Below are 24,406 nucleotides of genomic sequence, written 5' to 3'. Positions count from 1 at the left end.
AAGCTCCGGCAGATGTCTTTAAGGTCCGGCTCCATGACTACCACCCAACGCCTTAACTACTCTAACAAACAAATTAAAAATACAATGTGGTCACTTTGGAAAAATGACTGGTACATTCTCAAGCTATGATGTGTACTTAAAAAAAAAATGCAAGCAGGTAGGACAGAACTGACAGCTTAAGGAATAAAAACACAAATTGGTTTCCAATGTGGATTGAAAAGACTATATAATAATAATAAAAAAAACAGTAATACTATTTCACACTAAACTATCTAGTTGCAGAGAAAGACCAAAGTTCTAGCCATGATATATTTTTTTTTCTGTCTTAAAGAAAAATTTATATTTACAGAAAATTTTAAGTTTGGTAAGTAATTACTACTCGAAATTTTTAGGGATGACATTTCTGGGTCAAATAACATGAAGCATATACACAAAGATTGTACGACAAGCCCCTTCTTAGTCTCCTAATTAGGTAACGTTTTTTATTATTCACAATGTGGCCTCAACATTTAAAAATTAAGTATTTAATACCAACTGTAGGAAACTGACATTTTAATGAATAACTAAAATGAAGATACCTCCATATGAAATAAAAATTTTAAAGGGTTAAGGAAGATTACTCCTGAGTAGACTTTCAACGTTATTTTCTGAAGAATACTATGTTTACACAATTTATATATAAAAGGACTAATATTATTAAAAATATGCCTAACTCTATGCAAATATTTTTTACATCATTCCTTTTAAACAGTAGATAATACAAGTCACATAAAAGTCTAAGCAGGTAAAAGGAATGGCAAAAGTTTCTTTTTACTACTTTCAAAGAAAATTTTTTTTTTATTCCAGCAATATGCAGCTCTAATTAAAGCAGGGATATACATATGAGTGAAACCCACAAAGAACACTGCTGATAAAATTTTTCATCTCTTTCCATGATCAGTTTCCATTACTCTCTCCCAGTAATCATAAACAAAGATCTCAAAGGTATTATATATTAGTGCCGCATGAGAAGTAGAATTTACAGAAAAAGTGAGCTATGACAGCTTTATTTATATTCATTTTCACTCCTAAAAAAATAAACTAGAATCATCTGTACAGTACAAATAAAATTAAAGAACCAATTCTATTTGGGAAACATATAAACAATAGTCAAGGGCTTTTCTAATTTTTAATTCTTGTAACGTAAATATATGAATTCAAAGTTAACTGGGAAACATGACACCTATATTAGAATACATGATTTGTATTTGCATTATTAACATGTATTTTATTCCTCTATACATTTTTGCAAAATAGCACAAAAATACAAAGCAATATCAGATTTTGAACATATGAAAGCAAAAAAAAGTTTTCAAATACACTTGTACTAGTAGATTTCTGATCTCCTTTAGAAAACAAACTCAAGAATTCATTATCCTGAGTCTCTTCAAGGCCACTTGATGTTGTGTGGTAATACCTTTAATTACATTTCCTCAAGACTTCTTCTAATCGCTTCTTCTAATTCCACATCTGCATTAAAAAACATAGAATTTTGATATTTAGGGCAGAAAACTAATAAAGATGTGCTTTATGTAAGTCTCATCAACTACATCTGTATTTTCAGGAAGGAAAGGAAATACAAATTGGAAAAACTGAGGGTAACTTGGCAGTTTCTTCATCATAAAATAAGACTATTTTGAAATATGAGAATCTGGATATAATCTCAAACTGAATTATAATATATCTGAGCTTAATTATGCTAAGAAACTTGTAAGTAATTTCCATTTAGGGACGTAGAAAGTCAACAAACTTCTAGAATCACTAACTGGTAATCACCAGACTCAATGTGGAAAATGAGTATGTATTTCCAAAAAGATTTGAGGTAATGCATATAAGACTTAAAGCAGAAATAGAAAGCCAAAACCATGAAATGGCAAAATCTCAAAGGCTATTAAAATTTTAGTTTTAAGCTTTCTAGTATCTAAGGCAAAGAGTCAAACTCACGGCTATATAATGTCCTCTGAGAAGCATATACACATATGCACTCACTGAACAAATATTTATTGAATGCCCACTGTATACCAGGCACAGAATACAACGGTGAACAAGACTGACATTCTTGTGTTCACAGGTCTTTTTCTCCATTTCCCAAGAATGATGCTAAGGTCCAAGAGGGTGGAACTAGGTGTCAGTTTCTTGGCCTTCAGTAGCTTCTCACACCAGATTTATCTCATCCTGTCCAGTCCACGGTCTCCCAGAGCCTACTTGGTTCACAGACACCGGTAATTCTTCTAAGATATAGCCGCATCTTCCTCTGAGCTGGGGCACTAGTGTTATGTAGTTGGCAATTTAAAACACTACAAGCTACTCTACACTGTATTAAGTTAAAGCTAGATTCTGGGTCAGTGAGTTGCCCTAAGATGAATTCAAAGGGATGAAGAAATGCGCAGAAAAGCCAAGATGCTCTTAGTGAAGAAGAAAAAGGTGACAAGATTTATTTTTATGAAAACTTATTACAAAGTTACAGTAATTAAGAGTGTGGTACCAGTGTAAGAACAGATGAACACATCAAAGGAACAGCACAGACAGCTCAGAAACAGACTCATGCATATATGGAAACTTGATTGATGACAAAGGTGGTGCTGCAGAAAGGTGGGGAAAGATGATATTCTTAACAAATGGTCAATTGGTAGGCCATATGGAAAAAAAATTAAAATTTACCTCTACCTTATGGAATATACAAAAACACATTTCAGATTTACTGTATATTTACTATATAATTGTGAAAGGCAAAACAACAAAGCTTCTAGAAGATAATACATGGGAATATCTTCATGACCTTAGTGTAGGGAAAGATTTGTTAAATAGGATTCAAAAAACATTATGAAAAAGAATCGTACTTTGGAATGTATTAAAATTACTTTTATCCATCAAAAGCACCATTAAGTGAGTAAAAAGACAAGACACAGAGTGAGAGAAAATATTTGCAATACATGGATCTTGCTTGTACCCAGAAAGAACTAAAAGATTTTCAACCCAGAAAAATCAATAAAAAGATCATCCAGGGCTTCCCTGGTGGCGTAGTGGTTAAGAATCCGCCTGCCAATGCAGGGGACACGGGTTCGAGCCCTGGTCCAGGAAGATCCCACATGCCACGGAGCAACTAAGCCCATGAGCCACAACTACTGAGCCTGCGCTCTAGAGCCTGTGCTCAGCAACAAGAGAAGCCACCACAATGAGAAGCCCGTGTACTGCAACAAAGAGTAGCCCCCACTCGCCACAACTAGAGAAAGCCTGCGCACAGCAACGAAGACACAACACAGCCAAAAAATAAATTAATTAATTAAAAAAAAAAAAAAAAAGATCATCCAAAAGAAAACCGTCAAGAAATCTGGAAAGGCACTGGCAAAAGATGTGAAAATGGTCAATAAACATTACTCATCAGAAAAATGTAAACTCAAACCACAAAGAAATGACCATCACTAGCTAAAATTAAAAAGACCAATAATTCAACGATTAGTGAAGATGTATCAGTAGATCAACAGGAACTCACATTCAGTACTGGAAAGAAATTGGAACAACCACTTTGGAAAAAAAACTTGGCATAACCTACTAAAGCTGCATGTCAGCAAGTCCCCGCCTCAGTATACATTCCCAGAAGTGTGGGAATTACTTGTAACAGCCAACCAAATGTCTATAAATAATACATGAGTTGTGATATATGTGTAAAATTATTATACAGGTATTGGAAATGAACCAAAGCTATATGCTAACAATCAGATGAATCTGTAAAACAATGTTGACTGAAGGCATCCAGACCCAAAAGAATATAGACTATGCCTGTGCTGTCCAGTATGATGGCCACTGACTATATGTGGCTATTTGTATTTTAATTAATTAAAATTAAATGAGGGGGATGCTTCTAGGATACTAGTTGTTATGCGTTGAATTGTGCCCCCCCCCAAAAAAAAGATATGTCCTTACCCCTGGTACCTATGAATGTGACCTAATTTGGAAATAGGGTCTTTGTGGGTGTAAATAAGTTAAGATGAGGTCGCTAGGGTGAGCCCTAATTCAATATGACTGGTGTCCTTATTGGAAGAAAATGCTATGTGAAGATAGACACATAGGTAGAAGATGGCTCCATAATGATGGAGGCAGATTAGAGGGATGGATGCATCTAAAAGCCAAGGAATGCCTACAATTGCCATTAACAACCAGAAGCTGTGTGTGGGACAACGACCCTACCAACAGCTTGACCTTAGATGTCTAAACTTTAGAACTGTCAGACAATTTCTGTTGTTTTAAGCCACCTAGTTTGTAGTACTTAGTTGAGGAGCCCTAGGAAATCAATACACTGGCAATATTCTGTTTTTTTTAACCTGAAAGATGGTCACCTGCTTTGTGAGATGTTTGTACAATTTTTGTGTGCATTACATACACATATACACACACAGAGAACCAAAATTCTGGAGAATACCAGCATGTAAGTTGGGGGAAAGGATCAGAGTTGAAGTGTTCCAGAGTCCTTTTACATTGCATAGAGGTAGACAACATGTACCTGTACTTTAGTCTTTAAGTTATATATAAAAAATGTGGTAAAATGCCAAGGTGACCACAAAAAGAATAGAAACACGAATTTTGGGGCCAACCCATACATAGCTTATAAAACAATTTGAAAAAACAAAAAGAGGAAGCTAAGAATGAAATAGCAAGAGCAAATACAAAAATATTAATATCTGCAATGAACTTATATGAATTAAACTTGCCAGTTAAAAGACTGGATAAAAACAAAACCAATTTCTAAATGGTTCCACTTCTAATAATAGTGGAGTAGCTTATATTGGATTAACTCTTCAATAGATAACAATTATAAAGTATTTTAAGGCACTGAAGAGCAACAAAAATCAGGTACGAACAGGACAAAAGTTGATCACTGAAAGAAGTGAATTGCATGGGGTTAAATTTGCAGCTTTATGGTTTTGTTTTGGTTTATTTTTTGCCTTACGGCATGCCTCAATCCTTGTGAAACAAAATGGCAGAACTTCACCCAGAAAGCCAACCTCTTTGTGGCTTGAGGAGTCAAAGACAGAGTCTGAGTCTGACAGAGAAGCTGGAAAGTGGAGTTGGCGGCAGGAGGGGGGCGGGGATGAGGGAAGCGGGGGTAGGACGAGAGAAAGAAGAGCTCCCAGCAGAAGTGAGAAAGTAACAGAAGAGGATCCTACAAATCCTTGGTTGACTTGTGTGTGCTTACACAGGACAGGAGCCAAGATTCTTGCTGAAAAGCAACAGTTGGAAAGCTAAAAGAAGCAAGCAACTGTAGCTGTCGCCTGCTGCGGAGGAGGCAGAGTTTGGAGTTTTGAGTCTAGCAAGTTAACTACCTACAAGGGGAAAAAAACAACTAACGTTCCTCAGGTAAAGTTAACAGAATTCAGAGAATCTATAACTTACATCCACAAACATCCAGTATACATCAAAAATCACTTGACTTGTGGGACTTCCCTGGTGGTACAGTGGTTAAGACACTGTGTTCCCAATGGAGGGGGCCCAGGTTCGAGCCCTGGTCCGGGAACTAGATCCCACACGCATGCCGCAACTGGAGCCGGCGAGCCGCAACTAAGGAGCCCGCCTGTGCAACTAAGACCTGACACAACCAATTAAATAAATAAATATTTTTTTAAAAAAGAGCTTTCCCATGTATTAGCTTATTCCAAAAAAAAAAAAAAAATCACTTGACTTGCAAAGAAACAAGAAATGTGACCCACAGTCATGAGGAAGAGCAGTCAAAAGAAACTAACCCCCAAGATAATCAAGCCATTGGAATTAGCAGAAAAGGGATTTTAGAAAAGTTATAAATATTTTCAAGGATTTAAGGTTGAGTGGATAGGAAATCTCAACAGAGAAATGAAAACTATTACAAAAAAAAAACTAAGTGGAAATTCTAGAACTGAGAAATACAGTATTTGAAATGGAAAATTTACTAGGTCAGCTTAACACTGGAGGTGTTAGAAGGTTGAACAATAAACTTGAAGTCTGAACAATAGAAATTATCAAATATGAAGAACAGAGAGAAAAAAAACTGGAAGAAAATGAACAAACCTGTGGATAAATTTAAGCTAACATATGTATAACTGGAGTTCCAAAAGAAAAGAAGAGAGACAGAGAGTGGGTAAAAAATTATGAAGAAATAATTGGGAGAACCTATAAACTTACAGATACAAGAAGCTAAGAAAACTCCAAGTAGGCTACAAAGACAACCACATCTAGGGGCATTATCAAAAACTGCTAAAATCCAAGGACAAAGAGGAAATATTAAGAGCAACAAGAGAAAAAAAAAAATGACACTTTACATATTAGGGAACAATAATACAAATTATAGTCACTTGTCATGACAAACAATGGAGGCCACACGATAAGACAATGGAATAACATCTTTAAAGTGCTGAAGGGAAAAAATACTAGTCAACCAGAATTCTAAAGCCAGAGAAAATATCCTTCAAAATTAAAGGGACAATAAAGATATTTTCATATAGATGAAAACAGAATATTCAACACTAGCAAAACTGCATTGTATAAAATAGAAAGGAAGTTATTTAGGCTGAAGAAAAATGACATCGGATGGAAACTGTAATCTACTGGAAATAATGAAGGTCATTTGAAATGGTGACTATGTGGGTAAATATAAAAGAATATATATTTCTTCTTCTCTTTCTTTAAAACTCACAGCACTGTTTAAAGCAAAAAATAACATTTTCTTGTAGAATTTATAACAAAAGCAAAAAAATATATATTGCAACCTTTAGAGCAACCATAAAAATTAAAGAAAAGAGCTAAAACATCAATAGGTATATTAAAATAGTAAACATTAAATAAATATAATGGAGTAAAATATAGATAATATAATCCAAAAGAAGGCAAGAAAAGGGGAACTAAGAGGTAAAAGAGGGAACAAAAAGAAAATAAAATGGCAGAGAGGAATCCAATCATGTGAGAAGTTACATTAAATGTTAATGGACTAAACAACTCTTAAAAAGTAGAGGTTGTTAGAGTAAATCAAAAAGTAAGATTGAACTTTATGGTGTCTATAAGAGATGCAGTTTCAAAATAAAGACATAAATAGATTGAAAGTAAAAGGATGGAAAAATACATTCCGTGAAAACATTAAGCATAAGAAAGCTTGAGTAGCTATATTAATATCAGAAAAAAAGATTTCATGATAAAAGGTATTACCAGAGATAAAGAACATTTCATAATATCATAATGATAAACAGGTCATTTCATTAGGAAGACACATCAGAAATGTATATGCAACTAAAAACAGAACTCGAAAATACAAAAATATAAAATGATGGAACTAAAGAGAAAAAATAAATCTACAATCATTGATGAAGAAGTTCACTGTTCCTACTGTAGTAACTGAGAGATCAACTAGATAAAAAAAAAAAAATCAAAGTAGATCTGATATTATCAACCACCTTGACCTAATTGACATGTATAAAATACTTTACTTAGTAAACACAGAAAATACATTCTTTTCAAGTGCGTATGGAATGTTCATCAAGACAGCCCACATGTTGGGCCATAAAAGTCTCAATAAATTTCAAAAGATTTAAATTTCACAGAGTATACTCTCTTACCACAACAAAATTAAATTAGGAATGAAAAATAAGACATTCAAATATTTGGAAATTAAACAATATACTTCTAAAGAGCCAAGAGATCAAAGGAGAAAATATAAGGAAAATCAGAAAATATTTTAAACTGATAGCAAAAATACAATATGAAAAGGTGTGGAACACGGCAATAAGTAGAGAATTAACAAACTACAGTCTGCGGGCCAAATCCAGTCCACTAGCAATTTTTGTAAATAAAGTTTTATTGGATACATCCACACTCATTTATGTATTGTTTAGGACTGTTTTCATGCTGTAATAGCAGAGTTGAGTAATTGTAACAGACACCACAAAGCCTAATATGTTTACTATCTGGTATTTTACAGGAAAAGCTTGTTCACCCTGGTTTAGAGGGAAATAAACACCTTTAAATGTTTACATTAGAAAACAAGAAAAAATTTAGGTCAACAATCTAAGTGTCACATTAAGAAGCTATAAAAGATGATAAAATTAAACCCAAAGTAGAAGAAAGGAAATAATAAAGAGCAGAAATCAGTGAAATGGAAAGCAGACCAAAAAGAGAGAAATTGCCAACTAAAAAAAGTTCATTCCTTGAAAAGACCAAATAAACTGATAAACTTCTAGTTAGTGAGCAAGAGAGAAAACAAAAATTACCAATATCAGGAAAAAATGAGAAGATATCACCAGAGATCCTACAGAAATTAAAAAATATGTAATAAAGGAATATTATTATGAACAACTTTATGTTGGTACATTTGACAATCTAGGTAAAATGGACAAATTTCTTGAAAAACACTATTCTCGAACACTAACACAAAATGAAACAAAATCTACCTATAAATATATTAAAGAAAGTAAAGTTATTATTTTTTAAAATTTTTATTTATTTATTTAATATCTTTGGAGTATAATTGCTTTACAATGTTGTGTTAGTTTCTGCTGTACAACAAAGTGAATCAGCTATATGTATACATATATCCCCATATACCCTCCCTCTTGAGCCTCCCTCCCATCCTCCCTATCCCACCTCTCTAGGTCATCACAAAGCATCAAGCTGATCTCCCTGTGCTATGCAGCAGCTTCCCACTAGCCATCCATTTTACATTTGGTACTGTATATATATCAATGCTACTCTCACTTTGTCCCAGCTTCCCCTTCCCACCCTGTGTCCTCAAGTCCATTCTCTATGTTTGTGTCTTTATTTCTGCCCTGCCACTAGGTTCATCAGTATTGTTTTTTAGATTCCATATATGTGTTAGCATATGGTATTTGTTTTTCTCTTTCTGACTTACTTCACTCTGTATGACAGACTCTAGGTCCATCCACCTCAAGACAAATAACTCAACTTCGTTCCTTTTAAGCGCTGAGTAATATTCCATTGTGTATATGTGCCACATCTTCTTTATCCATTCATCTGTCGATGGACACTTAGGTTGCTTCCATGTCCTGGCTACTGTAAATAGCACTGCAATGAACACTGTGGTACATGTATCTTTTTGAATTATGGTTTTCTCAGGGTATATGTCCAGTAGTGGGATTGCTGGGTCATATGGTAGTTCTATTTTTAGTTTTTTAAGGAAACTCCATACTGTTCTCCATAGTGGCTGTATCCATTCACATTCCCACCAACAGTGCAGGAGGGTTCCCTTTTCTCCACACCTTCTCCAGCATTTGTTGTTTGTAGATTTTTTGATGATGGCCATTCTGACCGGTGTGAGGTGATACCTCATTGCATTTTTAAAAAATAAATTTATTTTATTTTGGCTGCATTGGGTCTTTGTTGCTGCATGCAGGCTTTCTCTAGTTGCAGCGAGCGGGGGCTACTCTTCGTTGCGGTGCACGGGCTTCTCATCGTGGTGGCTTCTCTTTTGTGGAGCATGGGCTCTAGACACACGGGCTTCAGTAGGTGTGGCTTGCGGGCTCTAGAGCACAGGCTCAGTAGTTGTGGTGCACAGGCTTAGTTGCTCCGCAACATGTGGGATCTTCCCGGACCAGGGCTCAAACCCACGTCCCCTGCATTGGGAGGCAGATTCTTAACCATTGCACCACCAGGGAAGTCCCTCATTGTGGTTTTAATTTGAATTTCTCTAATGATTAGTGGTGCTGAGCATCTTTTCATGTGTTTGTTGGCAATCTGTATGTCTTCCTTGGAGAAATGTCTGTTTAGGTCTTCCGCCCATTTTTGGATTGGGATGTTTGATTTTTTGATATTGAGCTTCATGAGTTGCTTGTATATTTTGGAGATTAATCCTTTGTTGGTTGCTTCGTTTGCAAATATTTTCTCCCATTCTGAGGGTTGTCTTTTCGTCTTATTTATGGTTTCCTTTGTTGTGCAAAAGCTGTTAAGTTTCATTAGGTCCCATTTGTTTATTTTTGATTTTACTTCCATTACTCTAGGAGGTGGGCCAAAAAAGATCTTGCTGTGATTTATGTCACAGAGTGTTCTGCCTATGTGTTCCTCTAAGAGTTTTAAAAATATGGAACGCTTCACGAATTTGCATGTTACCCTTGCACAGGGGCCATGCTAATCTTCTCTGTATTGTTCCAATTTTAGTATATGTGCTGCCGAAGTGAGCACAGTAAATTTATTATTAAAAGACTCCCCAGAAAGAAAACTCCAGGCCCAAATAGTTTTACCAGTGAATTCTCTGAAACACTTAAAGAAGAAATAAAATTGGTCTTAGAGTGAATATACAACAAAATGGTGGAGTAGGCAGCTCCAAACACCCATCCTTCCACAGAAACACTGAAACACAAGCAGAAACTGTCAGAAACGACTTTGTCAGAAGTCTGGAAAATATTCAAAGGTTCACAGCAACCATGCAAACACTGAATCAAGAAAAAGACAAATAAAAGCAGTAGGAAAGCCTCATGGTATTTTCACTTGCCCTTTTCTCACCACCTCCCTGTGCCTCCGCAGCAGTCTCGAAGATGGCAGCCCATACTCCTAGTGTGGGACCCTGGTCCCTGGTTCCAGACAGAGCAGAGCAGAACTCACAAATTATTGTGTTTGGTCTAATCTATCTGGGGGCTACCTGAAGGACTGAAACAAGGCATTCATCTCTATTTTACGAAGCTCAGAACCCACTCAGGGCAGAAAAGCAGGCTGCATTGCTCAGAAACACTGTAAGACAAACAAAAAGTCCACAGCCTGGGGTAAAAGATTATGGTTGAGACATACAATAGAACACTTAATATCTGAGAGGCAAAGCCATGAAGAGAATTTCCTTGGGAAATCAGGGCATTCAAAAGCACCTATATGTACTGGGGAATTTAGAAACCAGGCACAGACCCAGGACAGGATGCATGCTCAGAAAATACCTCAGAAGACACCAAGCCTTCACCACTGGCTGATCTGTAGGCTCAGTGCAAGCCTGGCTAAATGTTGAAGGGGCCTAGCACACAGCCAATCTGCAAAACCAGAGAGAGGTTGTTTTTTGTTTTGTTTTGTTTTTTTTAGCTCCTGGTATTCAAGGAAATCTCTGTTAAAACACTAATTGAACAAAAGCTTAAAGGAACAGAGACTTCAATGACCAGATGTGAAAAGGAATACAGTTATTGCAAAAATGGTTTGGAAAAGTAACTAAACAAATGGACAACTGCAGCCTTTGACAATCACGAACCGCAAACTCTGGGGAAGAGATAGAATCTGATTTCCAGAGGTACTACATTATAATATTTGCACATCCAATTTTCAACAACAACAAAAACACAGATAATACAAAGAAACAGGAAAGTATGGCCCATTCAAAGTGAAAAAAATTGAGTCAAATTGTCCCTGAGGACACCAAGATATTGAATTTACTAAACAAAGACTTTAAACCAACTGTCTTACATACGTTCTAGGAGCTAGAGTAAACCATGGACAAGGAAGTAAAGGAAACCAGTAAAACAATGTATGAATAAAATGAGAATATCATAAAGAGATTGGAATTACGAAAGGCCACCAAATAGAAATTCTGGAGCTGAAAAGTACAACTAAAATGAAAAATTCATTACAGGAGTTTAACAAAATTAAGCAGACAGAAAAAAGAATCAGCAAATTTTAAATGTCCCAAATTTGATGAAAGATATGAACCTACACATCCAAGAAGCCCAACAAACTCCAAACAGGAGAAACTCAAAGAGATCCACACTGAGACAAATTACAGTCAAATTGTCAAAAGCCAAAATCAACAGAAACAGCAAGAGAGAAGCAACTCATCACATGTAAAATTTTTAATAACACTAATAGCTTATTTCTCATCAGAAATCATGGAGACCAGAAAGCAGTGAGATATATTTAAAGTGTTGAAAGGGAAAACAAAAAACAAAAAACAAAACTGTCAAGCAAGAATTCTATATCCAGAAAGAATGGAGAAGAAATCAAGACAAAGCTAAAGGAGTTTGTTACTAGCAGATCTGCCCTGCAAGAAATGCTAAGGGAATCCTTCAGGTTGAACTGAAAGGACATTAGACAGTGACTCAAATCTATATGAAGAAATAAAGAACATTTATGGCAAATATGTCCTTGTTTTTCTTTTATATGGTTAAGTCTATGTTTCTCTTATTCTCTTTTCTCTCTGCCTTAATTTCACTCTCTTTGAAAGAGAGGTAATATGACAAAATAAGAAAGAACCCAGTAATAGGAGTTAGAAGACCTATATCGAACCATGCTCCAATCATTTTGAGACTGTGAATCTGAAGACAAATTACTTAATGCTTGGAAGACTACGTTTTTATGTAAAATAAGGAGAATATTCTGACTCTCATAAGTTGTTAAGATTAAGAGCAGTTTTGAAAGTATTAGATTTTTCATAAGCATTAATTGAAGTGGGGGCTTCCGTGGTGGCGCAGTGGTTGAGAATCTGCCTGCTAATGCAGGGGACACGGGTTTGAGCCCTGGTCTGGGAAGATCCCACATGCCGCGGAGCAACTAGGCCTGTGAGCCACAATTACTGAGCCTGCGTGTCTGAAGCCTGTGCTCTGCAACAAGAGAGGCCACGATAATGAGAGGCCCATGCACCGCGATGAAGATTGGCCCCCACTTGCCGCAACTAGGGAAAGTCCTCGCACAGAAACGAAGACCCAACACAGCCATAAATAAATAAATAAATAAATAAACAAACCCAAAGTTTAATAAATAAATAAATAAATAATTGAAGTAAAAACTGAACACACTAGTCTCTTATCCTTTGTTCTTTAAACTGGCCACAGTATAGAGTTTTACTGTTTATGTTATATTATAATATTAATAATTATATTGATGACTGCTATTAATTGAAGGAACTCTAAGGCAAATTGCTGACATTTACAGAAAGATTGTTTTGCATTGGCAACCATCCACATAATGCTGTCTTCTTTCTTTTCCAGGGATTTGAGTCAGAATACCTCTGTTAAGTGTGTATACTTCCAGAGCACACCTTAGATGCAGGTAACAGTGACTAATGATAATGATCAAAATCATAGGGAATTCTCTTGTTAGTGGTTAGGACTCTGCACGTTCACTGCCAAAGGCACAGGTTCAATCCGTGGTTGGGGAACTAAGATCCTGCAAGCTGTGTGGCCAAAAATAAATAAATAAATAAATCACAATAACAGCAGCAGCAACCAATACATACACTGCTTACCATGTGCTAGGCTACTCTAGTAAGGTAGGTATACTAGTATTCCTGAGGAAACTGACACACAGTGAAGTTAAGGGACTTGCACAATATTATATAACTTGTAAGCAGCAGAGCTGAGATAAAATAGGACCTTTATGATTGACTTGGGTAGTTACAATCTGATACTGGTCTACAGAGAACAACAAAGAATGACACAGAAGACCGGAGATAAATCGTGGTGGGGGGAGATGGGGCGACAAGAGAAACTGCCTTTCCTCAAGGCAAAAAAATCACAAGCAAATTGATCCTGCTTTTTGCCACCCATCTGTCAGGCTTTTAAAGTGTTGTGTTGGGAAGGGAAGGAATGAGAAGAGATTTGAGAAGTTATTTATACTTTTTTGAGTTTTGCTATTAGGTCTAGACTAGAACATCACTTTGCTTCCATGGTGCAGGGTCAACAAAATCACCCAATATTCTCCCAGCCAAATGGCCTCTGTTTTAATTTCCTTTATTCAGTTATAGGGAGATGGGTCCTGGTAGCTCTAATATGTTATAAGTTTATTCATTCAACAATCATTTAGTGCTAAACACTGTGCTAGGTGTTGTTGAAATAAAGATAAATGAAACATGATCCTACTCCTTGAGGAGCTCATAGTCTGGTGGGGATGAGAGATGCAAACAAAAATAATGTTTAAATTGGAGGGAGTCTAGGAGTGGTAGTGGGTAGCTCTCTCTAAAAATGGAAGATCTAAGAGGCACTGATCAAACAAAATTGTCTACAAAATTGGTAATTCTATACGGTTCAACCTAAGAGACGATATTTGAGCTAGTTCTTGTTGGGTGAAAAGAAGGGCAAAAGGAAGGTATTAGAGGCAAGTACAGAGGAGGCCACACTCCCTAACTTACAAGTGGAACACTATGTGCTTCTCACACTCATTTTACATAAAGCATCAGGAAATGAAAGAAAACACACACGTACCACCACTTTGATTTTTCTTGAAATTAGAGCATTATATCCTTACTTCCTAGAACAACTAGTTAAAAGTTTGAAGTATCTTTTCTTGAATCCATTAATGGTAATCATTTTTCCAAACTAAGACATGATAAAGATGTAAAAACTCTCAAAATCTCCCGACCATAAAATGTATTACATAGATAACAAAACACTAGAAATTCTGGTACATATTCATTTATACACATCTCAGATTTCCTGGGTTAGCTAGGAGCCCACAGAACTGTGGAGGTTTCTCAAGTGTGGTTATTTAAAAGTTATAATTTTGTTTGGCATTTTCCATGGGATTAGTCATGGGTAGTAAATGAAGGTTGCAAAGTCTGAACTACTTAGATGCTCAATGGTGTTTATCTTTTCATGGCCTTGATAAACAACTTAGCTGGCAGTTTTTGTTTAAAACTCACAAAATGTTCTTTCACCTGTTTAACTCATCATTATGTGGCTGCTAAGCACTGAGCCAGACCTTGCAAGACCATGTTGGGAAAACAAGTTGGTCAGAAAACTTGCTTCCAATTAGGCTGTAGATTTACTGCCAACTTTGTTTAACCAGTGAATTTTGACTATAAGAGAGAAAGATCAGTCTTCTACTTCACTGAATGGATGAATCAGTTCCACTGCCACACTCAAATTTCTAACCCCAGATAGCACGAAGATCCAGTGTGCTCCTAGTCAGACTAATTGCACTCTAGGAGAGCACAAGGAGACGCGCAGAAACAAACCAGGTGGCCATTCTGTGTGTGCTTGTTTTGCCACGTTTCCCTCCCTAATTACACATTTCCACTCTCAAATCTCCACCAACAAATACTACACTGGAACTATACTATGACTCCTACTGTCGTCCTTGAATGTCAAAGATGCCAATATAAAAGTTTCAACTACTTTAGTGAAGCTTCAAGTATTTTTTCCAAAATCTGTTGTTTCATTTCCCCCCAGGGTTATTAAAAAACACAGTCTGTTATGGAACAACCACAGTAAAAACTGGACTTATGTCACAACCAAATAGTGGTACAGCAAGTAAATGATCTGATGTGAAGTAATATAAAAAGTTCTCTTTAACCTATGGAAGGAAATACCTTTTCCTTTAAGAGGAGGGAAACATAATTAATTTATTTAAAAAGTCCATTAATATTCAGATGTAAGTGCTTGCTTTCATAGTTCTACTGCATAACTTTAATATTCTTAATTTAATACTACTCAAAATAAATAAAAATTAGGACACCAAAATCTTCTCCTATCCCTGGGACAGCAACTTTTTCTGCAAAGGGTCAGAAAATACTTATTTTAGGCTTGGTTGCGGGGTGGGGGAGGATCTATACCATTTGTATCACAACTACTCACCCTTGCTTTTGCGGCGTCAAAGCGACAGCACAGACAATACTTATACAACAGAGTGTGGCTGGGCTCCAATAAAACCTTATTTACAAAACCAGGCAGTCGACTGGCTGATTCCTGTTCTAGCCCCTAAATCATCTTACACGAGGAAATGCAAACTATCCTTTAAATGAGAGAACAAATTTTTTTTTTTTTTATACTCAGTGGTAGGAGGGAGTAGGAGGGATGAAGTGAAAGAGGGAGAAATTTTTAAAAAACATACAGATACAGTCAGGAAGGGATTAGGTTACCTTCTGTGGATCTGAATTCTTCTCCCACTGAAGTACTCTTCATACCCAGGTTATCATCACTGTCACATTCTGTAAGGAAGAATCAATAAATGCAAATGTGCTTCTGAAAAAGTTATTGTGCCATAATTTATGTATTCTAAGACAATATGACTTTCAATGACTTCTCCCATACCCAAGCTTACTAATTATAATCCATTAGTATTACACAACTTTCCCTAGAGGTTTGTGTGTTTTTTAATGCTTACCAAATAATATTACTTAAATTGAGAAAAAAATAAAAATGAATGAAATAGGCAATTTGATTTTGGCTCCATATTCAAACAATTATTTGAAAAAGTTCTTTTTGCATGTTGAGGAAATATAAAATCCTAGTATATTTAAAAAACTGTAAATTTTAAAAAGCTAGTATGTTTATTTGGATCTAGCAAATAAACTCCAAAGTTTCATTTGCATGAAATCATCTTTAAAAGATTTTTAATGATGACAGATAAAATTCCCCTGTATTTTGAAAATCATATGCATTAATCTCTATAGAGACCATAGATTTATATTAACAGTGTCTCTGCATGGCACAAACTCACTTGATGCCTTATACGCTTACTGAGAGACCTAAGGCTTTAAAATAATGACATGACTGACTGGGTATTACAAAAGTCACTTAAAATATGAACGTGGTACCATCAGGGACCCAGTATTTGGCTTTTCACTTTAACTACATTTAAATCAATTTCTATCAGAGTGACTGAATCAGGGTTTAAATAACCCTGATTGTGTATTCAATACAAATCACATGGACATATTTGCTTCTGTGAAAATATATAAAAACTTAAAATATACATTTAAAAATTGATCAATGTATCATTGTTTATAAATAAAAACCACTATATTTCTCTTATATTCCTTTGCTGCAAAAATTTATTACGAGTCACCTTTTGCTATTCCAGCAAAAAAACTATTGCTTTTTCTACAATATGTTATATACACCTACTACTTCAAATATTTCAAGCTGTGTTTTAGTGAAATAAAACATTACATTTACAATTTGAAGAACAAAAAATTTAGTCTTAAAACATTAGGAACAAAGAGAAAATACCCAAGGTTTCTTTTATTACAATTCAAAGTCAAGGCCAGTCAAAAGCAGCATGTGGTAACTGGCCTAAACAATTCATCATGGCAACCAAGACCTAAGGCAAAACTGCAGGTTTGAATCATAAGGTTTAGCTTGACATTAGGTTGTAAAAATTTTTAAAGGTTTCATTTGCCTCAATCAGCCCCATCTGTAGAACAGAGAAAATCATGAATTTTTTTCCCTATTTTTCAGTACCTTGCACAGAATTAACTGTATCATATAGATTTTTAGGATGGTGCCCAAAGCAACAACCTATATAGTCTCATCAACAGGCTGAGCGAGCAGGCAGACAGATGCTTAGAATTAGGTTCAACAACTATTTCATATAGGGCATGCCACTGCTTCAATCACTTACACTTTCACAGCATGGGAGAACTAGTATGTTCAATTTTTAAGATGGCTTTAAAAACCTGTATAATTGGTACCAACCATACTTAATGCCTCCATCCCATTCATTCCAAAATGAAGACACAAACCAAACAGACACAACAAAGTCCCAGGGCCATAAACCAGACAGCCCAAGGACAGTGTTCAGATTCAACAAAAATCATGTCAAAGCACAGTAAACTCTGTTTTCAATTTAAATTCACTAATTCATAACAGCCTATGCTCAAGTCCCTCCTTGCATTACCTAAGAAAAAATATTCTAGGAAAGTTCAAACTTTACATAAAACTGGAAGGAAGATGTTTACTGAAGAACTATAAACAACTGAATACACAAAATTGTGTTTTTAAAAACTGTGTTTACATAAAGCAAACAATGTTCTTGAACTAACCTACAAGATATAGGCAAGTTCTATTACATAAACAGATCTTTAAGAGCCCAGAGAATTTTTTATATAAGCAATGGTGGTGACTAATGAAATAGGAGAAAATGGCAGCTCAGAAATTCAGTCATCAAGAATGTGGTTGAAGTAGGTGCAATAACGCAACACTCTGGAAAGTAAAAGCAAACAAACAAAACCTTAAAATGTATGGTCAAGACAGTAAAAACAAGTAGCATAGTTATTTTATTTTACAAAAAGCATACTACAAGCCAGGAGCAATGTCACACGGGGTAAATAAAAATGGTGCTAGCGTGGTCCCTTTAACTCAGCCTGCCCTCACGCTGAGACTGCATTTCTACAGTCTGAAGAAAAGAAAATGGGGCTTCTTGGTTTACTTACAAAAGATCCCAGGGAACTTACAATGATAAGTTGGCTATGCTTGACACATAATCAGCTTACTTTTTAAAGTACCAGAACCCACAATCAAATCTTTTTACCTTCTACAAAAAAAGAAAAAAAAAGCATCTTCCTAAATGTTATTTTTATCTACACACACCCTGCAATGTCGTTAGACTGCAACAGAGCGTCTCATCTTCATTCCTCAAGAACATGGTAAGAGCGAACAATGCACAATGGAGTCTCTACATAATAAAATCAGGGCTTTGTGTCAGTGAAAGCCTCAGCCTTCACAGGTGACGGCTGTGTGGCCTCAGGCAGCTATTTTAACCTTCCTGGGCCTCTGCTCCCTCATCTATGAAAGGGGGCGATCTAATATATCCTAACTCACAGTGTTGAAAAGAGGATTAAACAACACGCAGAAGTTCTTTGAACATGTTTAAACATCTTCAAACACTACAAATACAAAAAGCAGCTAGCATGGTGGCTGGCACACAGTAGGTCCTCAATAAAGGTTAGTTCCTTTTACTTCTTTAAAACAACATTGAAGTGACAAGTGATATCTGCATCTTTGAAACATGAGGCTTGTGTTAGAATGAACACATATTTGTGAATAAAATGTGAAAAGCATAAAAGAAGAAAAAGTCTACCTGGCTCCTCTGACTAGGATCACTAGAAAGGATCCATGTATCTTGGCAAATTTTTAAAAAGTGAAAATGAGTACAATATAAAATAGAACTGATGAAGGATAAGGGGCCCAAGGGTGTCAATTCAGGACAGATTAATATTTTTACACATCTCTACAGGGATTTACACATATATCATAGCTGTAATCAAAACATTGGTGCTGGAACCTGATGCATAGAAGGAGAGTGAGTTTAAAGGGCAAAAACCATGACACATTCAAATCTCAAACTTAGTATAAAGGCTCACCTTGCTAGAGAGGGTAACTGATTTAACCCAACCAAGTCAGAGATCTAACAAAGTAGCAGCAGTAGCACTACTTACCTGTCCTCTCCCTACCAAGCAAAGATATAAGACCTTATGACCAAATGAGTGACATTGATACATGGAGCCAGCAACTTCCCAATACCTCTATTTCTACTGAAATAAGTATCTCCTGAAAAAACTTTCAATTAACTGAAAAACTGGCAAAAAAGAAAGTATAAGATACCATGTGATTATTGATTCTGACAACACTATTCAACAGATTCTTCCTGTTTACAGAGGAGTAATAAAACCACTCTATGGTCCTAATAATGGAAAATTTCTGAAAAGTTAGAAAGAAATAAGAGGTTCAAGCTTATATCATTTGTCTATGCTATGGCAGAGATTTTAAAAACGTGAAAAATCATCACACTGCTTATAAAACATGAGAGAACTTCTCACTGTGTGTTACTTGTAAGAGAGTTTGTGGGGTGGCTGGTTGGTAACTAGGAGCCTTGAAACGACAGATCCCTGAAGCTGTAGGTGATATTGTATGTACAGTAAGTCCCCTACATACAAACAAGTTCCATTCCGAGAGCGTGTTCGTTAAGTCCAACAAAATTAGCCTAGGTACCCAACTAACACAATCAGCTATATAATACTGTACTGTAATAGGTTTATAATACTTTTCACACAAATAATACATAAACAACAAACACAAAAAATAAAGAAAGCATTTTTAATCTTACAATACAGTACCTTGAAAAGTACAGTAGTACCAGCTACATCACCGCTGCTTTTACGCTTGCTTCTGGACATCCTGGGCTTGAAATAAAGACACTGTACTACTGTATACAGTAATGTACAGTAAAGTACACAAAAACACAACCACTTGTAGAGGATGCACGCATGTGACAAGGTACGCCAGACACGTGAACTAACTTACATGATTGGACATGCGAACGCACGTTTGTATCTTTGAAAGTTTGCAACTTGAAGGTTCATATGTAGGGGACTTACTGTACATGTCCATTTGGGGGAAAGAGGTTTGGAAAGCTTTCTTCAGATTCCCAAAAAGGTCCATCGACGCCTACCCCCAAAACCACACTACCTTAAAATAACTGGTTGTCAGATCTGAAGTTAGGACACTGGGTTAAGCTAGATGAAAGGAGTTACCCTGGCATTCTCGTGGTAACCAAAACTACACTACAGGCCTAACACGAACTGCAGTATTTGTGGACACTGAGAGATGTTTCTCAGTCCCAATACATATTAAATATCATTTCTTAACAAAGACTATTACTCTACTATTCACAAAGCCATTTATTAGGAAAGGTGAAGGAATAAAGTTACCCAAGAAAGTCACTGTTCTTTGATTTTTCTTATTATAAAGTTTATTAGCAGGCAATTTGATGCCTTTCAGTCTTCCATGAAGAAAAAAATTTGTCTTAAACTGAATCTGAGCATACTGTGATTCAGCATAACATTTTTTTAAATTTTAGTTATAAAAGCATCTTTAGGGCTTCCCTGGTGGCGCAGTGGTTGAGAATCTGCCTGCCAATGCAGGGCACGCGGGTTCGAGCCCTGGTCTGGGAAGATCCCACATGCCGCGGAGCAACTCGGCCCGTGAGCCACAATTACTGAGCCTGCGCGTCTGGAGCCTGTGCTCGGCAACGAGAGGCCACGATAGTTAGAGGCCCGCGCACCGCGATGAAGAGTGGCCCCCGCTTGCCACAACTAAAGAAAGCCCTCGCACAGAAACGAAGACCCAACACAGCCATACATACATACATACATAAAAAGAATGTAAGCAGACAAGGATAGCATTAAAAAAATAAAAAAAATAAAAAAAAAAAAAAAACAAATAAAAGCATCTTTAAATCCAGACCTAAATAAAATATGTGACTTAAAGACTACACTTCTTTGGCCATTTAATTTTAATAATTTTCATTACTTTTAAAATGTAGTGGCTATAGCACATGAAACGATGCTCAACGTCACTAACCATTAGGGAAATGGAAATCAAAAACAAAATGAGATACCACTTTGCACCCATTAGGATGGCTACTATAAAAACAAACAAAAATCAGAAAATAACAATTGTTGGCAAGGATGCAGAGAAAATGGAACCCTTATGCACTACTGGTGAGAATGTAAAATGGTACAGTCCATGTGGAAAATTAGTATGGAGATTTCTCAAAAAATTAGAAATAGGACTTCCCTGGTGGCGCAGTGGTTAAGAATCCACCTGCCAATGCAGGGGACATGGGTTCGAGCCCTGGTCTGGGAAGATCCCACATGCCGCGGAGCAACTAAGCCCGTGAGCCACAACTACTGAGCCTGCACTCTAGAGCCCACAAGCCACAACTACTGAGCCTGCGTGCCACAACTACTGAAGCCTGCCTAGAGCCCGTGCACTGCAGCAAGAAAAGCCACCACAATGAGAAGCCCGTGCCCCGCAACAAAGAGTAGCCCCCACTCGCCGCAATTAGAGAAAGCCCTTGCGCAGCAACGAAGACCCACACAGCCATAAATGAATGAATGAATGAATGAATGAATGAATGAATAAATTAGAAATAGAATTACCATATAATCCAGCAATTCCACTTCTGGGTATATACTCATAAGAACTGAAAGGAGGATCTCGAAGAGATGTCTGTACCCCCATGTTCACAACAGCATGATTCACAATAGCTGAAGCATGGACGCAACCCAAGTGTCCATCAACGGATAAATGGATAAGCAAAAGGGGGTATATACACACAATGGAGTATTATTCAGCCTTAAAAAGGAAGGGCATTTTGACATAGGCTACAACATGGGTGAAACCTGACGACATTTTGCTCAGTGAAATAAGCCAGTCACAAAAATACAAGGGCTGCATGATTTCACTTACACGACATACTCAGAGTAGTCAAATTCATAGACAGGAGACAGAATGGTGGCTGCCAGGAGCTGGGGGAAGGGGAGTGCAGAGTTGTTGTTTAATGGGTATGGAGTTTCAGTTTTGCAAGATGAAAAGAGTTCTGGGGATGGATGGCGGTGATGGCTGCACAACAATGTAAATGCAGTTAATACCACTCAACTGGAGACTTCAAAATGGTTAAGATGATAAATCTTATGTATATTTTACTACAATGAAAAAAATGTAAAGAAAAACTAAAAAAATATATAGTGGCTAGGAACCATATTTCCTTTTTACAGTAGTAATAATTAATAATAGCTGCTATTTACTGAGCACCTATGCTCTTTCCTATGCTATGCTAGACACTATACGTATCACTAATGCTTACAACCTTATAGATATGAAAAGTAAGACTCAGAAAAAGTTGAGTAACTTGCCTGAAATCGCACAGCTAAGAAGCAGCAAAGTCAGTATTCGAATCAAAGACCATGCCCTTCTTTATGCACTGCACGGTCTCTGTATTTCACAAAAATTCAGAATAAAGTATACATGTGCCCCCAAAGAGCAGTAAGTTCAAACGAGCACTGATTACAAATGAATGATTAAAAAAAAATACCTAGAGAATTCTATATTCTGACATAGAGAGAGGTTTGACACTGATGAGTGAAAAAGGAAATTAAAGTATATGTCAAAAAAAAAAAAGAAAGGCTAGAGCATAAGAGACATTCAGAAAAGAACATCGGTATATAACAATAACCTATACTTTACCTCCAACCCTAATATACCCATGCAGACCTACTCACATGCAGCTCTCATTCCAAATAAAGTTGAAAGAAAGGCAAATCCATTACAGGTCTCATGTTCTAAATTACAAAAGAAATGTTCCCCAGAGCAGCAGCATAGGAGGAAGAAAAGGGAGTTGGCCTAGGTAGCAAAGGTAAAAATTTAAATATTTTTCAAGATATTAAGTAGATGTTGTTAAGGATAGGGGAAGGGATGGTAAAAGAATGGGAGAAAAAGAGGTTAAAAAAAGCCACAGACACACAGGGCACTCCATTCAATACTCTGTAATGACCTATATGGGAACAGAATTTTAAAAAGAGTGAATAAGGACTTCCCCAGTGGTCCAATGGTAAAGAATCCGCCTTCCAATGTGGGGGACGCAGGTTCAATCCCTGGTCGGGGAACTAAGATTCCACATGTCACGGGGCAACTAAGCCCACACACCACAACTACTGAGCTTGCGCACCTCAACGAGAGAGCCCACGTGCCACAAACTACAGAGCCCACGTGCCCGGGAGCCCACGGGCCACAACTAGAGAGAGAAAACCCGCACGCCACAACTAGAGAGAAGCCCACGCACCACAACTAGAGAACTAGAGAGAAGCCTGTACGCTGCAATGAAGATCCCACACGTCACACCTAAGACCCCACACAGCCAAAAAAAATAAATATTTTAAAAATAATAAATAAATAAAAGAGTGGATATATGTATAACTGACTTACTTTGTTGTACAGCAGAAACTAACACAACATTGTAAATCAACTATACTCCAATAAAAAAAATTAATTAAAAATTTTAAGAAAAGGAAGAAAAGAAAAAAACCTGCCACAGACAGAAAAAGCAAGTGAATGAAAACAGAAACTACAGAATAGGAAGACAAAATTCAGTACTAAAGCATGACATAAATATGCAAAACAGCTGATTTTTCTTTAAAGAGCACAATTGTGCCAGTAGCTTAACGGTTCCTAACTTTGCAGAAGTGAATTGATCCAACACAATGAGTGGTTAGAGCAAAGTTCTTCAGAATAGATCTTCAATCAAAATGTGGCTCTATATATGCAGAAAGAAGAAAATAGCTAGGAGGAGAGCACACTTGGACAATTTAAAGGCATATAATAAAAATTCCAAAAAGTAGTCAGTTTTTCATTGAGGTCATTCATCAATACCTTCAAACCATATTCATGGCTGCAAATTATTAGGATATTTAAAAATTACTCTTTTATTCTCTCCTACCCACATTTCAGAAATTACAAAAACCAAAACCAAAAGCAAAACAAAAACCCATCTGGATCCCTAGAATTACATCCTTTCTTAAATACTGGTTAGTGAAATTGGACATCAGCATGCCCTTTCATTGAACAATCTCAGAAAGGCAGAGAAGAGTGTAGGACAGGGGGTGCCTAGCCCTTCAAGGCAATAAAGATCTCTCAGGGCATCATTTTGTCACTGTCAACCTCTTAAATTTTAATTTTTTTATTTTTTGGTATTGCCATATTAGCATTTATTGCTTTCTGGTTTCTCCTATAAGCACTTTGCTTTCTGAAAAACTGAAGATAAATTTAGAATTTTAGAAATGAAATGAAGATCTGGATTCTGAGCTTTGCAAAACTGTACTAGCATATTTCAAACCATAAGTATATATTTTAAATATATGAATATAAATTTT

The 24,406-nt window shown here is 36.4% G+C and overlaps 1 protein-coding gene and 1 non-coding gene across 2 annotated transcripts in view; both read right to left on the bottom strand.

Annotated features, from left to right (window-relative positions):
* Positions 1-1,369: 1,369 nt before the first annotated feature.
* Positions 1,370-24,406, bottom strand: part of ZNF451 (zinc finger protein 451) — an 84,598-nt gene continuing 61,561 nt past the window's right edge. The window contains exons 14-15 of the mRNA XM_061195193.1: positions 15,833-15,901; positions 1,370-1,509 (exon numbers count right to left, since the gene is read on the bottom strand). Of these exons, the coding sequence (XP_061051176.1) occupies positions 1,463-1,509; positions 15,833-15,901 (116 nt within the window). The 3' untranslated portion in view covers positions 1,370-1,462. The remainder of the gene's footprint in view (positions 1,510-15,832; positions 15,902-24,406) is intronic.
* LOC133095862 (U6 spliceosomal RNA) lies at positions 10,085-10,191 on the bottom strand. Its single transcript, XR_009701718.1, has one exon. It is a non-coding gene; the product is annotated as a U6 spliceosomal RNA (small nuclear RNA).

Source organism: Eubalaena glacialis, chromosome 7, assembly GCF_028564815.1.
Source record: "Eubalaena glacialis isolate mEubGla1 chromosome 7, mEubGla1.1.hap2.+ XY, whole genome shotgun sequence".
Classification (NCBI taxonomy): domain Eukaryota; kingdom Metazoa; phylum Chordata; class Mammalia; order Artiodactyla; family Balaenidae; genus Eubalaena; species Eubalaena glacialis.
Note: the sequence above shows the minus strand (reverse complement) of the source record. Positions and strands in the feature narration are given on the sequence as shown.